The following is a 21118-nucleotide window of genomic DNA, read 5'->3' on the forward strand; positions in this document are numbered from 1 at the left end:
GGCTCAGGGATTTCCTTTTATTGCCTCAGCACAGGCCGCTGGCTATTCCGCCTGTGCTAGACATTGTGGATGATGTGTTCTCTGAATCCAGCTTATCTCCTGATTCTTTGCCCCCTGCTCCAGCCAAGCCAGATAGGTATTAGAGTCCCTGACTCTTCACAAGTTTCTTTACAAAAACCCTTCTGCTGATCCAGAAACTATTTCCCAGGGTCCAAAAGGGGTTAAGGCTTCCATTGCAAAAAATCCAGTACCCTCTGACAGAGAGATTCCAGAGCTTTGGATAGATGGGGGAAGACAGTATACACTTCTGCCACTTTAGCAGTAAGAGCTTTAAATTGCCAGTTTCACATGCTTAAGTACCAACAATATTTTAATGGCTAAGTTAAAACAGAAAATGCTTGCAAGCTCAGAAGCTCCTGATTGTAAAGAAATGCGGGATTTATTTCATGCAGTTGAACAGGTGGAAAAACATACTCTGCAATGTGGTTTTGATTCTTTAGAGGCCTCTTGTAGAGCCACAGTTACAGGTTCTGTGATTCGAAGACATGCTTGGTTAAAAGAACAGAGTTTACCTGATCATGTTAAGGCAAAATTATTGGATGCTCCTTTACAGCATGATACCTTGTTTGGTGTTAAGGCAGAAGAGGTGTTAAAGAAAATGGAGGATAAAGCTAAATCTATGCAAACAGTCAAGGATTTCTTACAGGTACAGCCACCTCGGTTTAGCAGAAAGTGGCCAACAAAGAATTGGTCCTTTCCAGTGTCAGGCCACAGTGTGGCAGATACAGACACCCAAGAGAGGCAGATCTCAACCCCCGGCTCAAACAGACCACGACAGTGGGGCACCTCAACCCCAAAAGGAGGTGAGGACAAGTCTCAACCTTACAGGAAACAGTCACAATGACTTTCCCCTTCATACGCCAAGCACTTCCCTTTTGGAAGCCCCCTTAGGGGGAAAACTAGCACTTTTTTCTCAAAACTGGCAAACAATCACCCAAGACAAATGGGTTCTGAATATTGTGTCTCAAGGTTACAGGTTCCACTTTCATACTTTACCAAGGCTAAAAGGAATACCAGACCCGCCCCAAAATCAATGGGCAGAGGCACATAAACAAATTTCAGCCCTCATGGACATGAGAGCTATTCAGAAAGTACCACAACAGGAACAAGGACAAGGATTTTACTCAAGACTCTTCCTGGTCCCCAGAAAGGATAAGGCTTGGAGGCCCATACTAGACCTTTCAATTCTGAATGCTTACCTGGATATTCCAAAATTGAAAATGTTGACATTACAGCAGCTTCTACCCATGCTGGGCAAGAAGGCTTGGCTTGTTACTCTGGACCTCAGAGGCATACCTGCATGTCCCTATCAGACAAAATTGCAGAAGATACCTCAGATTCAAAGCTGGTACAATGCACTACCAATTCTCTGCATTGCCCTTTGGCTTATCTACTACGCCCAGAGTCTTCACAAAGTGCCTGGCACCAGTAATTGCATTTTGCAGACAAAAAGGAATTCAAATATATCCATACCTGGACGACTGCCTCATTCAAGCAGAGACAAAGGACATTCTTCTACGGCATCTGGCGTTTGTAAAAAGGTTGCTAATTTCTCTAGGGTACACAGTAAACGAAAAGAAGTCAAAACTAGTGCCCTCGCAACAGATTATATTCCTGGGTGCCAGCTTAAATACAACGGCCCAGATGGCTTACCTCACGCCAGACAAACAAGTTCAACTAACTCAATATTTTCAATTACTGGCAAAAAAGTCCCATCTCCCTGCAAGAAAAATTCTGCAGGCCCTGGGATTCATGGCATCCTGCATACTACTAATACCATATGCCAGACTGCATATGAGGAAATTACAATGGTACCTAAGAAGTGTTTGGACTCAACACACTCACAGTTTAGAAGCAGTAATATCAAGGATTCCCTGCCTACAACAGGAGTTTCGCTAGTGGGCACAGGCATGTCACCTAAACAAGGGTCAGCCTTTTACCCAACCCACAGCCAGGGAAACTCTAACAGATGCTTCAGATTACGCTGGGGAGCACACATGGCAGGAAAAATGCATTCAGGGCAAGTGGACCACAGACCAGATGCATCTTCACATCAATCAAAAAGAGATGTTGGCTGTTCAAAATGCCCTAACAGCTTTCAAGGACCTTCTGCATCCAGGACAATTATTACTAAAGACAGACAACAACCACAGTAATGTGGTACATAAACAAGCAAGGGGGCACTCATTCTTATCCCCTATGCAGGCAAGGCATGACCTTGTGGAACACAGCTCTTAACTTATTAAGTTCACCTGCAAGCACAATTCCTGCCAGGAAAGAAAAATACTCTGGCAGACGATCTAAGCAGAAATATCATGGACCCTCACGAATGGAAATTGAATCCACAATTCTTCAGCATGGTAATGCAAAAATGGGGCTGCCCAGACATAGATCTTTTTGCCTCCCCACTGAATTGCCAACTACAAAAATTCTGCACAAGGACTTGTAACAAACAAGCATGGAAAGTGGATGCTCTTTTGTTCAGCTGGAAAAACCTAAAAGTTTATGCCTTCCCACCACTGCCTCTCCTTTGAAAGGTACTCCTAAAAGCCAGACAAGAAAAAACAGATGATCCTGATTGCTCCAGACTGGCCACGCCAGCACTGGTACCCTATCTTAAGGAACTTGGCTCAAGGCCCACCATGGATTTTGCCTCAAATTCCACACCTTCTGACTCAAAACAATCAGATCATGCACGGTCAGCTCAAAACCCTAAACTTGGCTGGATGGCAGATACATTAGTCAAGCAGGCAACACCTCTCTCTAAACCTGTTATGGATGTTATTTTGGTGGCCAGGAGGCCAAGCACCAGGAAAGCTTGCTCAGAAAAATGGAACATATTCTTGCACCTGGAACCAGGCTCAAAGCCTTGACCCTCTTGTTCCAAACATTCCTCAGATTTTACAATACTTAACTGAGATGCTGGACAGAGGCCTATCCTTCTCATCAATTAAGATGCACGCCTCTGCCATTTCAGCACATTACAACACGGATTCTCCTTTATTCTCTCATCCCTTGCTTAAAGCAGTACCTCAGAGGGGCTAAAAACATAAGACCGCCCCGGAGAGCACCAACACCAACTTGGGACCTCAATTCAATTTTGGAAAAACTGACCCTACCACCTTTTGTACCAGCCAGTACAGCCGATCTAAAATATTTATCATGGAAAACAGCTCTGCTCCTGGCAGTAACTTCAGCACGAAGAGTCTCAGAGCTACAGGCATTAATGGCAGTGGAACCTTTTATAATTTTTCATCAGGACAGGGTTTCTTTAAGGACAAACCCTACCTTTATGCCAAAGGTGATATCTAGTGTGGCGCTTAACCAAACCATCCATTTGCCAACTTTTTATCCAAACCCCCAGAATAAAGGGGAGAAACTTCTGCATTCTTTGGCCATACACAGGCAGCTACGCTTCTACTTGGACAAAACAAAAGCTTTCAGGAAAACTGAGCAACTGTTTGTAGCATATGCTGCAGGATCACAGGGCAAGGCTATCTCAAAGCAGACTATATCCAAATGGATAGGACACTGTATTCTTTACTGCTACACACAGCATGGAAAATCAGTCCCAAATACCATTAGGCCACATTCCACCTGGGCAACAGCCACTTAAACAGCCTTTCTCAGAGGAGTACCCACCAAGGAAATTTTGGAGGCTGCAACTTGGAGTTCAGTGCACACCTTTACCAAGCATTACCACCTGCCTCTTTACTCTAAACCCAGAGCAGGATTTGCCACTGCAGTTCTGCAGGGCCTCATAGCCAATCCTAACTCTTTATAGACCAGCCACCCAACCTTAGCTTTGGGATTCTACCCAAGTGTAATGACTGCAGCAGTGTAACACGATGAACATAGTACAGTTTTGTACCTACCATAAATGTAGATGTTAGAGTGTTCACACTGCTGCAGTCCAGGTTACCCTCCTTCCATCCCCTCTGAACTAGCTGGACTTATCTATACCTTTCTGTCCTATACAACCTTTGTGGTGTATTTGCTTGTAACTGAAGGTATTGTTTTTATTTTATATGTATATTTTTTATTAGCAATATGTATTGCCTACCTATTGGGGGCACCTGACATCTGGGGCAAGAAAAACTGAAGAAAATGGCATCGGATGCATCTTGTATACCCCTGGCGCACTGACGTCAGGGAAGAAGTGACAGCAACCGACGCCGGACCAAGACTTTGGAACTCTGGCCGACTGCGGACCGCCTGACTGCAGGATAACCCAAATGTAATGACTGCAGCAGTGTGAACACTCGAAGATATTTATGGTAGGTACAAAACTGTACTTTGTGTACACTTACCATAAATGGTAGATGTTTGAGTGTATTCACTGTTGCAGTCCTGGTTTCCCCTCCCTTCTTCCCCCTTTTTTTGTCCTCTCCTGCTCTCCTTTCCTAAGGTGCAGGCTGAATCTGATTTACTTTACCATAGTTTCTTTATTTTTGGTTTAAGCCTTGTTTTCTTGGGGCTCCTGACTGTTATGGCAAGAAAGACTGAGGAAGTGACGTCTGCTGCCTCCTTTTGTATCGGACTTTCTGACGTCCTGTACAACCGACGACAGCCAATGTCATATTTACTTAACTTTGGTATTCTGGCCGAGTGCTACCGGGAGCCGGATAACCCATTGGTTAGGACTGCAGCAGTGAAAACACTCTAAGCATCTACATTTACAGTAAGTGTACACAACTGTATTTTGTGTGGCCAGTTAGAGATGACTGTCAGTTGTCAAATGAAGCCTGCAGCTTGTTCAGAGATTAGAATTCATAGGTTGCCACTTGGGTACCGTCAGTCAGATTGTTAAACTCCCAAGTTCCAAAGTGATCGACCTTTATTCCCAGGCAGGATTTGTGCTTTACCCTTGGAAAGCCTCCAGCTCATGTGGTTTTCAATCTTTTAGGACACTTTGCAGCTTCAGTTGTGTTGGTCCATGTTATGAGATACTGCATGAGGGCTCTGGGATGGACTTGTGCAGTGGTCCTACTTGATCCATCTGTTGGACTTTTCTGTAAGGTTGGCCAAGCTGTGCCACAATTAGATTTGGTGGCAGTTGGTCTCCCCTAGTGACCAAAGGTAGACTGTTAATTCTTTCCCATCCTTTGGCCACCGTCACCATGAATGCTTCCCTTCTTGGGTGGGAGGTGTTTCGAAGGGTGCACTGTTGAAGGGGCCTGGTCTTCTATGGAGGCTGACATTCACATCAGAGTCCTAGAGAAGAGAGTTGTCCTTGTGTTCCAGGAATTTTTATGATATTCTCCCCAGTGGTGTGATTTCAGTACAGATGGACAGTGTCTGTTGTTGAATATGTCAAACGGGGGGGGGGGGGCATGTTCTTGTCCTCTTTGTTGAGAGGCCATGAGGGTTGGCAATGGGAGATCTCATCTTAGAGTTTTCTGATTGCACTTACCAGGGAGGTCCAGTAGTTCGGGCAGGGATATTCATCTTCCCCCACAAATGGTCTCCGATTCTTAGATTTGCAGCTCAGATCTTTCGGTGCTGGGGTGCTCTGTATTGTGACCTCTTTGCTTTCGCCAAATGCAGCAGCTATTGTGCTTTGAGCCCTTTTCAGGGGCATCACTCAGAGATGCTCTTATGTATGCTTGGACCCTCTGGTCCCCTGTATGCTTATCCCCCAGTTCCTCTGATTAAGTTTCTCAAGAAAGCAGCCTGTTGTAGAGCGACAGTGAACCTCAGCTCCTTTATGGCTTTATCAAGTGTGGTTCCCCTTTGTGGTCTCTTCAGAGATACCCTGCTTGGGGTCTGTTTCCCACTGTGGATCTCATTTCTTATCTAGTGGATTGTAATTCTCCAAATCTGTTGTCCATCAAGTTAACCTCATGGGTATTTCTTGTGTTTTATTATTGCAGTCCTGCCCTCTCGTATTGCTTGGTGTGGAAGCCCTTGGCTGGCCGAACTACTAAAGAATATTTTTCTCTTTTCCTTAAGCCGGCATACGCCCTATCCAACATAACTACATTTGGGTATAGAGTGAGCCGGGTGGCTCCATGACATTAGTTTTTTCAGTCTTGCAGTTGGAGCCTAAGCAGGGTGTCAGTGCGTCTGTCAATCTGCACCAGAGAAAGATGACGTCTAAAGCTCAGTACCCTGTTGGAGAACTTTTCATGTGCTTTTTGTCCTATGTAAAAGAAAGTTAATAACTGTCATTTTTCACAAGGACACGGTGACCCTGATGGCTAACTCTTCCTTCCAAACCATTCACTTGCCTACTTTTTATCCAAAACCACAGAATAAAGGGGAAAGACTACTGCATTCATTGGACATTCACAGGCAGTTGCGTTTCTACTTGGACAAAACCAAAGCTTTCAGAAAATCTGAGCAATTATTAGTAGCATATGCTGCAGCAGCAGAGGGAAAAGCTATTTCAAAACAGACTATTTCCAAATGGATAGGACATTGCATACGTTTCTGCTATACGCACCATGGAAAACCTGTGCCTAACAGCATTAGATCACACTCCACCAGGGCAACAGCCAGTTCAACTGCCTACCTCAGAGGAGTACCTATCAAGGATATTTTGGAATCAGCAACATGGAGTTCTGTGCATACCTTCACCAAGCATTACCATCTGCCTCTATACTCTAAAACCAGAGCTGGCTTCGCCTCTGCAGTGCTGCAGGGCCTTATAGCCAACCCTAATGCCTTATAGAACCAACCACCCTACCCCAGCTTTGGGATTCTACCCAAGTGTAATGACTGCAGCAGTGTCACACGATGAACATAGTACAGTTTTGTACCTACCATAAATGTAGATGTTCGAGTGTAGACACTGCTGCAGTCCATGTTACCCTCCCTCCTTCCCCTCTTACTGGCTAGTACGTACCTAGTTCTTCTACCTTTTACTACCTATGGGGAGTATGTGCTGGTAGCTGAAAGTATGTTTGCATTTCTTATGTATGTTTTATTAGCTATTTGAATTGCCTACCTGTTTGGGGGGCACCTGACATCTGGGGCAAGAAAAACTGAAGAAAATAGCGTTGGCTGCATCTTGTGTACCCCTGTCGCACTGACGTCAGGGAGGAGGCAACATTAACCGACGTCGGACCAAGACTTTGGAACTCAGGCCGGCTGGGGAACCGCCTGACGGCAGAATAACCCAAGTGCAATGACTGCAGCAGTGTCTACACTCGAACATCTACATTTATGGTAGGTATAAAACTGTACTTTTTTACACTCCTATATAGTACATTTTAGTCCACTACTATCAGTGCAACCCTTAATTTTCATTTTTTTTTCTTTTGTTTTTCTCTTTATAATTAATTTCATATTTGCATTGTTGTTTTTAATAGTTTTAGTTCTATATGTTTATCTTTGCTTATGCTTGCTGGGACTCTCTCCCTTTGGGTCTCCACTGAAAATGGGTTTGTTTGCAAACTCAGTTGGACTAACCCAGTTAACAAATGTGAAATAAATAAATAATAACATGTAGGACATCTACCATTATGTTAAGTTCTTGTACAACTGTGCTTTTTTTCATGGTTAAATTTGATGCTTCTATTTGTCAATGTAAAGCTGTATTCTTTGTCATTGATTGACTCTTTGTTTTATTTTTCAGGACTTTATAGAACAAAGGAATAAAATGGCTGCAGAGACTCTCAACTTTGGGCCTGAATGGTAGTATAATTTATTTTCTTAACTAGGAACTCTCTTTGGCTGTAGCTTCTTTAGATTTTTTTTTAATGTCACTTGATCGTTTTTAACCTAACCCAGCAGCTGTCAGTATTTTTCAAGGGTGAGTAAATGCATTTTATATGTACCTGGCTTCATTTCAGCCATTTAACATTTGCTTTCGTTTGTTCTGGAGCTTTCCTTTGTGTAATTGTCAGGTCAGTCATGCCTTAGGCCTTCAGTGCCACTTTTGCAGGCTTGCTGATGTGTGCTGCTGGGTATCAAAAGGTAAAGCCGCCAAAAATATTAGATTGCATCAGTGAGAGCCACTGTAACACTATCATAACAGTTTGGGTATTCCCGCCTACTTTACATCATCTTGGCCAGCCTTTTATTTGCTTTATGCCAGTTAGGTGCACGGTATTGTAGTAACTAGACAGCCACATGGGGCAGTCTTCATCTCTGCATGTATTTAATTTGCACACTGGAATATGGCATGCTACCAGAATGGCCAGATATTTGCCTCATATTTTGGGCCTTTTTTCATAAAAGTGTAGTTTTCTGGCAAATTACTGGCAAATAGTTAAGACTGAAGTAGACAATAGTGAGTCATTTGAGTTTCAGACTTCATACCCTTCGGAAAACTCTTATCAACTTTCTCAGTTTGTAAGAACATTATTTAAAATGTGTCCCTATTTTTGGGCCTTTGTCCCACTTTTATTTATGGCTTTTTCCAGATTTCTTACTCTGAGGTTGAGAGGTATGCATGCTACCATTATTTCATTCTTTAGCTACTACTAGAGTTTGTGGTGAAATATTTTCCATGCTGCATGATTGGTGACTTCCTAAAACATACTTTTAGTTAAACCATTTATCACTGTTCTGACACTTGAGCTGTCAAATGCATTTCTCCCTTTTCTTAAAAGGGTTATGACTTTGTTTTTGTGATATATGTTGGAAATGGAAGAGTAGCACTTTAAGTTTCACGACAGATGGAAATGTCCTCTCCCATGTCAATTTGATGCATTGTAGATGTGTGGGGGAAAACACCCTAGAAGAGGAATATTTTCCAGGTCAGGTGTTTTCCTGAAAGGAGACCATGGGATATTGTGGTTGTAGTTATCCACTTTTGAGTGACTGCCAAACGCATTGAGGAGAAATTGTTCAATTGCTAAGGAAGTCTCTCTATCAACTTCAGGAATGTCATGATATTATATAATGAAGAGAAATTGTACAATTGCTAAGGAGGTTTCCTGATCAACTTTGGTGCTATCATAATATTGCATAGTGAATAGTAGTTGTCCATTCACTAAGGAGGTCTCCTCAACTTTGGTGCTGTCATAATATTACATAGTGAAGGGAAGTTGTACAGTCGCTAAGGAAATCTTCTCATCAACTTCGGCAGTGTAATAATATTACAGCATGGCATTTTTACTGAAGTACAATCTAATTTTGGTGATTCTTGGTGACCCAGTTTCTCTTCTGGTTTATTGGACCTTAGATAATTCTCTCGTGGATCTTTCCAGATATTCATTGTTTCACTGTTGCAGTCATTACTCTTGGGTTATCCTGCTGGCAGGCTAATTCTAAAGTCTAGGTCCGGCGTCAGTTGCTGTCTCCTCTTTCCTGACGTCAGTGCGCCAGGGCTATAAAACATGCAGCCGGCGCCATTTTATTCAGTCTTTCTTGCCGCGTGGTGCCTGAAGCAAAAGCAGTTCTCAAGTGCCGGTCGGCCGACTCCTGAGATTTTCGAATCCGAATTTCCGAACCGAAGTCTTCATTAAAGCTAAGTACCCCGTTGAGGAAACTTTTTTTCTTGCTCCAGATCGATGTCAGAAAAAGTTAACAATTGTATTTCGTGTGGGAAGCAAAATGCCTCATAAGGATTTCCAGTCTTATTGTATTCCTTGCCTAGGCCCTGATCACAACGTTGCTAGCTGTCGGTTTAGTGCTAGATTTAACCAACGCACTGTCAAGCGTTGGTTCAATTTTGCATTTCATTACTTTGGCCGCAGATTTATTTATATAATGCCGTCGGACCAGCCGACAACTGGAGTTTACAAAAAACGCAAGGACAAGGAAAAGGATAGTCATCCGAGGTCCAAAACAGACGAGGCCTCTGCTAGGCCAGTCGCCGGCTCTCCGGTTCTCATTGAGGCACTTTCGCAGCCCCTAGCGCCCGCTACGTCAGAGCCACAGGCCGCTACCGACTCCCACGTGGAGCTGACTGGGCCTCTGGTTACTCAAGGTATTGGACACTCTGAAATCATTCCATCAGATGGGTCCAGAGCCGCTGAGCAGGCATCGGCTTCTGAGGGTGTCTTCAGACCTACACAACTATATATTAAGCCATCTTCAGCTTCAAAGGCTAAAGCAGCTCTAAAGACAAAGAAACAAGTACAGCATTCTCCTACTCAGACTTCCATGCCTAATAAACAAATACTCAAAATGGCCGAAGGCCTAACTACTTTGATCAGGCGCTTCCATCCCCCTCCTGATAAGAGGCCTAGGCAAGAGACAGAGTATGATTCTTCTGATCAGGTTTCTATTTCCTCTGATTCCTCTTCTGAACAGAATTACTCCATACTTCCCTATGAGGATTCTGATGCTGAAGAATCCATTCCTTCAGCCTCTCCTCCTGAGGATTATTCTTTTGGGGAAACCCTGCATACTATGAGGGAGCACTTCCACTGGGAGAGCCAATGTTATTCTGAATCAAAAGGCTCAGAGACTTTCTGCTACTTCCTCAGCACAAACCCCTTGCTATTCTACCGGTTCTAGACATTGTAGATGTATTTTCAGAGTCCGGCCTGTCCCCTGACTGTTTACCCCTTGCACCTGCTAAGCCAGACAGGTACTACAGGGTCCCGGATTCTCAAATTCCTATATAAAAACCCCACTGCTGACCCAGAAACTATATCTCACGGTCCCAAAGGGGTTAAAGCTTCCACTGCAAAAAAAACCTGTCCCCTCTGATAGGGATTCTAGGGCTCTAGACAGATGGGGGGAAAAAGTCTACACTTCTGCTACCCTGGCTGTAAGGGCTTTAAATTGTCAGTTTCATATGCTTAAATACCAGCAATATTTAATGTCACTGTTTAAACAGAAATTGTTGACAAATACTGAATGTTCAGAGAACAAGGAATTGCAGGATTTATTGCATGCAGCTGAACAAGTGGGAAAGTATACTTTGCAATGTAGTTATGATTCACTGGAGGCCTCTTGCAGGGCCGCTGTTACAGGTTCTGTTAGAAGGCATGCTTGGTTAAAGGAACAGAATCTGCCTGATCATGTTAAAGCAAAATTATTAGATGCACCATTACAGCATGATACCTTGTTTGGTTCTAAAGCAGAAGAGGTGTTGAAATAAATGGAAGATAAAGCAAAATCCATGCAGACAGTCAAGGATTTCTTACAGGTACAGCCACCCAGGTATAGCAGGAACTGGCCTTCTTAAAATTGATCCTTTCCAGTGTCAGACAGACCACAAAGAGGCAGATACAGGCATCCCAGAGGCAGATCTCATCCCCAAGGCTCATACAGGCCTAAACAATGGGGTGCTCCTACCTCCAAAAGTGGAGAAGACAAATCACAACCTTACAGGAAACGGTCCCAGTGACTTTCCTCTACCAGATCCAAGCACTTTTCTTTTGGCAGCCCCCTTAGGGGGAAAACTAGCACTTTTTTCATCAAATTGGCAAATGGTTACCCAAGACAAATGGGTCCTGAACATAGTGTCCCAAGGCTACAGGTTCCATTTTCACACACTACCAAGGTCAAAAGGTATGCCAGACCTGCCACACAATCAATGGGCAGAGGCACAAAAACAAATTACAGCCCTCATGGACATGAGGGCCATTCAGCAAGTACTACAACAAGAGCAGGGGCAAGGATTTTACTCCAAACTATTCCTAGTACCCAGAAAGGACAAAACCTGGAGGCCAATACTGGACTTGCCTATACTAAATACGTTTCCGGAAGTTCCAAAATGCAAGATGTTGACTCTACAGCAGCTACTGCCCATGCTGGGCAAGAAAGCGTGGCTCGTAACTTTGGACCTAAAAGAGGCATACCTGCATGTCCCAATCAGACAATCTTGCAGAAGATATCTCAGATTCATAGCTGACTCAATGCATTACCAATTCTCTGCACTGCCCTTTGGCTTATCTACTGCGCCCAGGGTCTTCACAAAATGCCCGGCACCAGTAATAGCGTTTTGCAGACAAAAAGGAATTCAGATATATTCCTACTTGGACAACTGCCTAATTCAAGCAGAGAACAAAGACATTCTTCTAAAGCATCTAGCGTTTGTAAAAAGATTACTAATTTGCCTAGGGTACACTGTAAACGAAAAGAAATCAAAACTAATGCCCGCTCAAGAGATAATATTCCTGGGTGCAAGCTTAAATACAACTGCCCAGATGGCTTATCTCACATCAGACAAACAAAAGCAACTGACTACTTACTTGAAGAAATTGGCAACAAAAACCCACTTATCTGCAAGGAAAATCCTGCAGGCCTTGGGTTACATGGCATCCTGCATTCTAATTCCATATGCCAGACTGCATATGAGGAAACTACAATGGTATCTAAAAAGTGTTTGGACTCAGCATTGCCACAGCCTGGAGACAGTAATTGCACTCATTTCCTGCCTGCAACAAGAGTTTCGATGGTGGACAAAAGCCTGTCACCACAACAAGGGTCTGACATTCAGTTTACCCACAGCCAGACAGACAATGACAACGGATGCATCAGATTATGCCTGAGGGGCCCATATGGCAGGAAAATGTATTCAGGGCACATGGCCTGCAAACCAGATGCATCTTCACATCAATCAAAAAGAGATGCTAGCTGTCATGCCCTGACAGCTTTTAAGGACCTGCTTCATCCAGGACAGTTACTGATAGACAGACAACACTACGGTCATGTGGTACATAAACAAGCAGGGAGGTACACATTGCTACCCCCTCTGCAGACAAGCATTGACCTTATGGCACACCATTGGCTTTTCAAGTTCACCTGCAAGCACAATTCCTGCCAGGAAAAACAAATACTCTGGCAGACGAACTGAGCAGAAACCTCATGGATCCCCAAGAATGGAAATTGAATCCACAAGTCTTCAGCATGATAAGAAGGAAATGGGGATGCCCAGACATAGATCTATTTGCCTCCCCTCACAACTGCTAATTGCAGATATTTTGCACAAGGATTTATCACAAGCAAGCATGGAAAGTGGATGCCCTATCCTTCAGCTGGAAAAATCTAACAGTATCTGCATTTCCCCCACTGCCTCTCCTTCCCAGGGTACTCCTAAAGGTCAGACAAGAGAAGCCAAAAATGATACTGATTGCACCAGACTGGCCACTCCAGTACTGGTACCCAATCCTAAAGAGCTTGTCTCAAGGTCCAGAATGGATATTGCCTCAGACTTCTCACTTGCTGACCCAACAAAACAATCAGATCCTGCACAGCCAACTCAGGACCTTAAATCTGGCAGCATGGCGGATAATGTAGCCATTCAGAACACTCCTCTTTCAAAAGCCGTTATGGATGTTATCTTGGAGGCCAGGAGACCCAGTACCAGAAAATCTTATGCAGAAAAATGGAAGAGATTTTGTGCTTGGAACCAAGAACAAGGCATTGACACGTGTGTACCAAATATTCCTCAGATTTTACAGTACCCAACTGAGATGCTGAACAAAGGCCTTTCTTTCTCATCTGTTAAGATTCATGCCTCTGCCATTTCAGCCCATTACAATATGGAACCACCTATCTTTTCCCATCCTTTAATAAGGCAGTACCTCAGAGGGGCCAAAAACATTAGGCCTCCAAGGAGAGCACCAATTCCGGCCTGGGACCTCAATTATGTTTTGGAAAAAACTCAAACTGCCTCCTTTCGAGCCAGCATCAACAGCAGATATAAAATTCTTATCCTGGAAAACAGCTCTGCTCCTAGCAATAACCTCTGCAAGGTGAGTCTCGGAGTTACAAGCAGTCTGTGGAACCTTTCATCCAGACAGGGTTTCTCTGAGGACAAACACTACATTTATCCCTAAGATGGTGTCCAGTGTGGTCCTCAACGAAACTATTCACTTGCCTACCTTTTATCCAAATCCACAGAACAAGGGTGAGAAAATTCTGCATTCTCTGGACTTACACAGGCAGATGTCCTTCATGGATGCATCTGCAGTCATAACAAATGGGTTGTCCTGTCGTCAGGCAGCCCTTCGGTCGGCCGGATTCCAAAGTCTGGGTCCGGCTTCGGCTGATGTCGCACTTCACCCGACGTCATCTCTGCTGGTCTTCGGGTATAAAGGCATCAGCCGACGCCATTTTCCCCAGTCTTTCTTGCCGCGTGGCGCCCGAAGCAGAAGCTGTTCGCAAGTGCCGGTCGGTCAGATCCAGAGATTACTACTACCGAATACTACTTCGAAGACTTCTAAAAGCTAAGTACCCTGTTGGGGACTCTTTCTTGCCTCAGCCGATGTCAGAAAAAGTCAATAACTGTTTAACTTGTGGGAAACAAATACCTCATAAAGATTTCCACTCTTACTGTTTGCCTTGCTTAGGCCCAGACCACGACGTAGCAGCCTGTTCGGCCTGTGCTTCCTTCAACCGACGAACGCTTAGGCGTCGGTCGGAGTTTGCTGAACAGTTTTTCGGCTCAGATTTTGCGTACATTATGCCGTCGGATCCTCCGACTACCCAAATTGTTAAAAAACGCAAAGAAAAAGACCGACACTCGCGGTCCGCGGTTTCGGCCGAAACCACGGTTAAGCAAGCTGCGATTGTCTCTGTTTCGGCTGAAACCTAGAAAACTGGTCAATATTCAGCCGAATCCATGACTACTACTGAGGCTCCTGCTACCTTACCTGAATCGGCCTCAGAAATTTTGCCTACAACTGTGGTTCCTAGTGATTTATCAGACACCATCCCTTTGGATGTCTCTACCCCAGCACGTGGTGCTGCTAGGCCTCCAGCAGCCATGTCTATTAAGGCTTTTGCCAGGGCTAAAGCAGCCAAATCTGCTAAATCAGTGCCTGTTAAACCCCCCTCACACAGGCCCACTTCTAGTTCACAAATGCTTACTCTGGCAGAAGATTTAATATCCTTAATTAGGGGATCCCAATCTCATCCAGACAGGGCCTCTCAGCCCCCAGAAAAGAGACCTAGAGCAGAGCCCCCCGAGCCAGTGTCCTCTGATGATTCTGCGGATGACTCAGACATTACAGACCAGCCAGAGGCTCCTTTTTCCACTTATGAAGATTCCGATGCTGAAGAATCCATTCCAGCTGCCTCTCCACCAGAGGAATTTTCCTTTGGGAAACCTTACATGCCATGAGAGAACAATTCCAATGGCAGGGACAAGATTTCTCACATTCAAGAAAAAGGCTTAGGACTTTTCTGCACTTACCACAACATAGGCCCTTAGCTATACCTCCTGTTCTGCCTGTTGTGGACGATGCATTTAATGATGTCTGCACTGCACCTGATTCTTTACCTCCAGCCCCTGCCAAACCAGATAGATTTTACAGGGTGCCAGACACTCATCACCACCTATACAAGGCCCCACTTGCAGACCCCGAAACTATATCCCAGGGGCCTAAGGCAGTAGCCTCGACCACAGCAAAAACCCTATCCCTCTGAAAGGGAATCCAGGTCCTTAGACAGATGGGGGAAAAACGTTTACACCTCTGCTACTCTCTCAGCTAGAGCTTTAAACTGTCAGTTTCACATGATCCAATACCAAGAGTTCATGCTTGATCAGTTAACTAAAAAACTGTCCTCTGATGAATCTTTAGATAAGAAATATGTATTAGAAATGGTGAATAACATCCAACAGGTTAGTAACCATTCCTTAAAATGTGGCTATGATGCACTGGAGGCTTCATTTAGATCAGCCATGACTGGCACAGTGATAAGAAGGCATGCATGGTTGAAAGAACAGGTCTTACCGGATCATGTTAAAGCAAAGCTATTAGATGCTCCTATGGATAAGGCCAGTCTATTTGGGGAAACTGCCCAGCAGGTAATGAAGAAAATGGAAGAAAAGGCAAAATCTGTACAAACAGTTAAAGATTTCTTACAGGTTCAGCCTCCAAGGTTTAGCAGGAACTGGCCTGCCAAAATTGGTCCTTTCCTGACTCCACAAGATCCCAAAGGGCAGGAATAGACGCCTAGGGGCAGAAATCAATCCAGAGGAGGTGCCTACAGAGGACGACAGTGGCAAGGCAATAACCGAGGCACAGACACAACCACTGCCACTGCAACAGGGCAATCACAGTGACTTGGCTCTGACTCCGCCTACCAGGGAGCAAATAGCAGCACCATTAGGCGGAAAGTTAGCCTTATTTTCAAAAATTGGCACTATATCACAAAAGACAAGTGGATTTTGCAAACCATAGACCAAGGCTACCGGTTCCACTTCCACACCTTACCAGTAAAAGAGGAATGCCAAACCTGCCTCCAAATCAAAAAATAGAAGCTCTGCAGCAGATAGCGGAATTAACAAAGATGAGAGCTGTGGAAAGAGTACCAATAACAGAACAGGGCAAAGGATTCTACTCCAGACTCTTCCTAGTGCCAAGAAAAGAGAAAAGCTGGAGACCTATTCTCGACCTGTCCATCTTAAACACATACATCATTGTCCAAAATTCAAAATGCTGACCCTACAGCAACTTCTTCCCATGCTGGGCAAGGAGTGTTGGCTGGTAACTCTAGATCTCAAGGAGGCATACCTGCACGTCCCCATTCGACCAAATTGCAGAAGATACCTCAGATTTCTTGCAGGATCAGAGCATTATCAATTCTCAGCATTGCCCTTTGGCTTATCTACTGCGCCCAGAGTATTCACAAAATGCCTGGCATCAGTAATCGCTCACTGCAGAGTACAGGGAATCCAAATTTATCCATACCTGGACGACTGCCTGTTACAAGCGGACAACAAAAGCAAGCTGACAACAGATTTACAAAGGGTCATTTACTTGCTACAAGCCCTGGGATACACAGTCAATTTACAAAAGTCAAGGCTGATACCATCCCAAACAAGAACATTCTTGGGCGCGGAATTGGACACAGTAAAACAAATGACCTTCCTAACTGCAGAAAAACAAAAAGAGCTCCCTCTTTACTTCTTGGCATTAACAAAGCAGAACAAACTAACAGCAAGAAAAGTTCTGCAGGCCTTGGGCTTCATGGCATCATGCATAATCTTGGTCCCACATGCCAGACTGCATATGAGAAAGCTACAGTGGTACCTAAAAAATTTATGGTCTCAACACAGGCACAGCTTAGAAACAGAAATACCACTAATCCCATGCCTAAAACAGGAGTTCCTATGGTGGGCTCAAGCATGCCAGTCAAACCCAGGCTTACCCTTCCACAACTTTCGAGCAAGCCAAACCATCACAACGGACGCCTCAGACCTAGGATGGGGCACATGCTGGACAAATGCGCAAGGACTGTGGACTCAGGACCAGCTGCACCTGCACATAAACCAAAAAGAAATGCTGGCAGTAAAACTGGCAATCCAAAAATTCAGACCATTCCTCAAAGAAGGCCATTTGATGATAAGGACAGACAACACCACAGTCATGTGGTACATCAACAAACAGGGAGGCACTCATTCATACCCCCTATGCAGAATGACTTTGGACCTTTGGAATCTGGCTCTCAGCTACAACATCCAGTTACAGGCAATATTTGTACGGGGAAAAGAGAACACCCTAGCAGACATTTTAAGCAGAACCACCTCGGATGCTCACGAATGGATGCTACACCCGGACATCTTCAAGGCCATCACAAAGAAATAGGGAATAACACAAATAGATCTATTCGCTTCCCCACTCAATCACCAGCTCAAAAAATTCTGCACAAGGACATTCCACCCACTTGCATGGAAGGTGGACTCTCTATCCTTCAGCTGGAAAGGCCTGACAGCATATGCATTTCCACCTCTTCCCTTGATGCACAAGGTACTACTGAAAATCAAAGAGGAACGTCCAAGGATAATCCTGATAGCTCCGAACTGGCCAAGACAACACTGGTACCCATTGCTGAGGAACATGTCTCGGGAGAAAATGTGGTCAATACCCCTGATGCCTTTGATGTTAACTCAGAACAACTACAACATCATGCATCCAAACCTAAAACCTTGCAACTGACTGCCTGGAACATCACATAGCAGCAACTAACCCAGACCTTTCCCAAAGGGTTAAAGACATTATCCTTGAAGCCCGCAGACCTTCAACAAGAAGGAACTATGCAGGAAAATGGAAAAGGTTTGTCATTTGGAGTACTGAAAGAGGAAAAGATGTGTCAACATAGATATTGCTAACATTCTGGAGTACTTGGCAGAGCTTCTACATACAGGCCTGTCCTATTCCTCCATCAAGATACATGCATCAGCTATTTCAGCAGAATACAGCTTTGATCCTCCTGTCTTTTCACATCCTCTACTCAGGCAGTTCCTCAGAGGGATCAAGAATGTAAAACCTCCTAGGAAACCACCATTACCAGCATGGGACTTGAACTTTGTGCTAGAAAAGTTGACACTCCCTCCGTTTGAATCAGCAGCAACAGCAGATCTACAACACCTGTCATGGAAAACTGCTTTCCTACTGGCTATTACCTCAGCAAGGAGGGTTTCGGAACTACAGGCCTTAATGGCAGTGCAACCCTTCCTAATCTTCCATCAAGATAGGGTGTCCATGAGAACTAATCCTACATTTATGCCTAAGGTGGTATCCAGAGTGTCTTTAAACCAGGCAATCCACCTACCTACCTTCTTTCCCAATCCACAAAACAGAGGTGAAAGAATGCTGCATACCTTGGATGTACATAGGCAGTTACGCTACTACCTGGACAGAACCAAAAGTAACAGAAAAACTGACCAGCTTTTTGTAGCCTATGCAACAGGAAGGGAAGGAAAAGCAATTTCCAAACAGACAATCTCCAAATGGATAGGAAATTGCATAAGATTCTGTTACTCCTACCATGGAAAACCAATTCCACAGAACATAAGACCTCATTCTACAAGGGCTACAGCCACTACCACAGCTTTCTTACGAGGAGTGGCAACCAAGGACATTATTGAGGCGGCTACTTGGACCTCCGTGCGTACATTTGCCAAGCATTACAATTTACCTCTATATTCTAGATCCCGAGCAGGGTTTGCCACTGCTGTACTGCAAGGGATCCTAACTACTCCATAATTTTTATTCCTCCTCCCCTAGTTTGGCTATAGTATTCTACCCATTTGTTATGACTGCAGATGCATACATGAAGGACATAGTACAGTTTTGTACCTACCATAAATGTAGATGTCCGAACTGGATAGCATCTGCAGTCAGGATTACCCTCCCTCCTTCCCCTCTGTGGTACTCCTAGGGTATTTACCCTCCTAATAGCTAGCTGGGAGTCTCTTATGGTGTATTTGTTTGTATATATGTACATACATGCTTATTTTTTGTGTTTGCCTTCTACCTTTTTGGAAACATTGGCATTTATCCAAAATTTAGCCTTCCAAGAGGGCAACTGGCATCTGGGGCAAGAAACACTGAGGAAAATGGCTCGGCTGATGCCTTTATACCCGAAGACCAGCAGAGATGACGTCGGGTGAAGTGCGACATCAGCGGCGGACCCAGACTTTGGAATCCGGCCGACCGAAGGGCTGCCTGACGACAGGACAACCCATTTGATGTCCTTCATGGATGCATCTGCAGTCATAACAAGTGGGTTGTCCTGTCGCCAGGCAGCCCTGCAGTCGGCCGGATTCCAAAGTCCGGTCCGCTTCGCTGATGTCGCACTCACCCGACGTCATCTTTGTTGGTCTTCGGTATAAAGCATCAGCCGACGCCATTTTCCTCAGTCTTTCTTGCGTGGCGCCAAGCAGAAGCTGTTCGCAAGTGCCGGTCGGTCGGATCCAGAGATTACTTCTACCGAATACTACTTAAGACTTCTAAAGCTAAGTACCCGTTGGGGACTCTTTCTTGCCTCAGCCGATGTCAGAAAAAGTTAACAATTGTTTAACCTGTGGGAAACAAATACCTCATAAAGGTTTCCACTCTTACTGTCTGCCTTGTTTAGGCCCAGCCCACGACGTAGCAGCCTGTTCGGCCTGTGCCTCTTTCAACCGACGAACGCTTAGGCGTCGGTCGGAGTTTGCAGAACAGTTTTTCGGTTCTGATTTTGCGTACATTATGCCGTCGGATCCTCCGACTACCCCCAAAAGCAAAGATAAAGACCGACACTCGCGGTCCGCGGTTTCGCCGAAACCACGGTAAAGCAAACATGAGTGTCTCGGTTTCGCGAAACCGAGAACTGCTCAAAGTACAGCTGAACCTATTCTTACAACTGAGGCCCCTGCTACAACTCTTGAATCGACCTCAGAAATTTTACCCACTACGGTGGTTGACTTATCAGACACCATCCCTTGGATGTCTCTACCCCAGCACGTGGTGCTGCTAGGCCTCCAGCTGCCATGTCCATTAAGGCCTTCGCCAGGGCTAAAGCAGCCAAAACTACTAAAACAGTGCCTGTTAAACCCCCCACATCCAGGCCCTCTTCTAGTTCTCAAATGCTTTCTTTGGCAGAAGATTTAATTTCTTTAATTAGAGGATCTCAATCTCACCCAGACAGGGCCTCTCAGCCCCCAGAGAAGAGACCTAGGGCAGAGCCCCCAGAGCCAGTGTCTTCTGATGATTCTGCTGATGAATCAGACATAACTGACCAGCCTGAGGCTGCCTTCTCCAATTTTGAAGATTCTGATGCTGAAGAATCCATTCCAGCTGCTTCCCCACCAGAAGAATTCTCCTTTGGGAAACCTTGCATGCCATGAGAACAGTTCCAATGGCAGCAACAGGATTTTTCAGACTCCAGAAAAAGACTTAGGACCTTTCTGCACCTCCCACAGCACAGGCCCTTAGCTATACCTCCTGTTCTCTCTGTGGTGGATGATGCTTTCAATGATGTTTGCTCCGCTCCAGATTCTTTACCCCAGCCCCTGCCAAACCAGACAGATTTTACAGGGTGCCAGATACTCATCACCACCTTTACAAGGCCCCACTTGCAGACCCAGAAACTATATCCCAGGGTCCCAAGGCAGTAGCCGACCACAGCTAAAAGCCCTATTCCTTCTGAAAGGGAAGCAAGGTCACTAGACAGATGGGGTAAAAGGTCTACACTTCAGCTACTCTCTCAGCTAGAGCTTTAAACTGTCAGTTTCACATGATACAATACCAAGAGTTTTGCTTGATCAGTTAACTAAAAACTAACCACTGATGAATCTCTTGATAAGAAATATGTATTAGAGATGGTAAATAACATACAACAGGTTAGCAACCATTCCTTAAAATGTGGCTATGATGCACTGGAGGCTTCATTTAGATCAGCCATGACAGGCACAGTGATAAGAAGGCATGCATGG

The 21118-nt window shown here is 44.7% G+C and overlaps 1 protein-coding gene across 1 annotated transcript in view; it reads left to right on the forward strand.

The window, feature by feature from the left end:
- The window catches only part of GIGYF1 (GRB10 interacting GYF protein 1), a gene marked incomplete in the record, with an annotated part of 2892461 nt that overhangs the window by 194459 nt on the left and 2676884 nt on the right, over positions 1-21118 (forward strand). Inside the window, 1 exon segment of the mRNA XM_044077309.1 lies at positions 7640-7698. Within this exon segment, the coding sequence (XP_043933244.1) occupies positions 7664-7698 (35 nt within the window).

This window comes from Protopterus annectens, chromosome 7.part0, assembly GCF_019279795.1.
Source record: "Protopterus annectens isolate FY-2018-M chromosome 7.part0, PAN1.0, whole genome shotgun sequence".
Classification (NCBI taxonomy): domain Eukaryota; kingdom Metazoa; phylum Chordata; order Ceratodontiformes; family Protopteridae; genus Protopterus; species Protopterus annectens.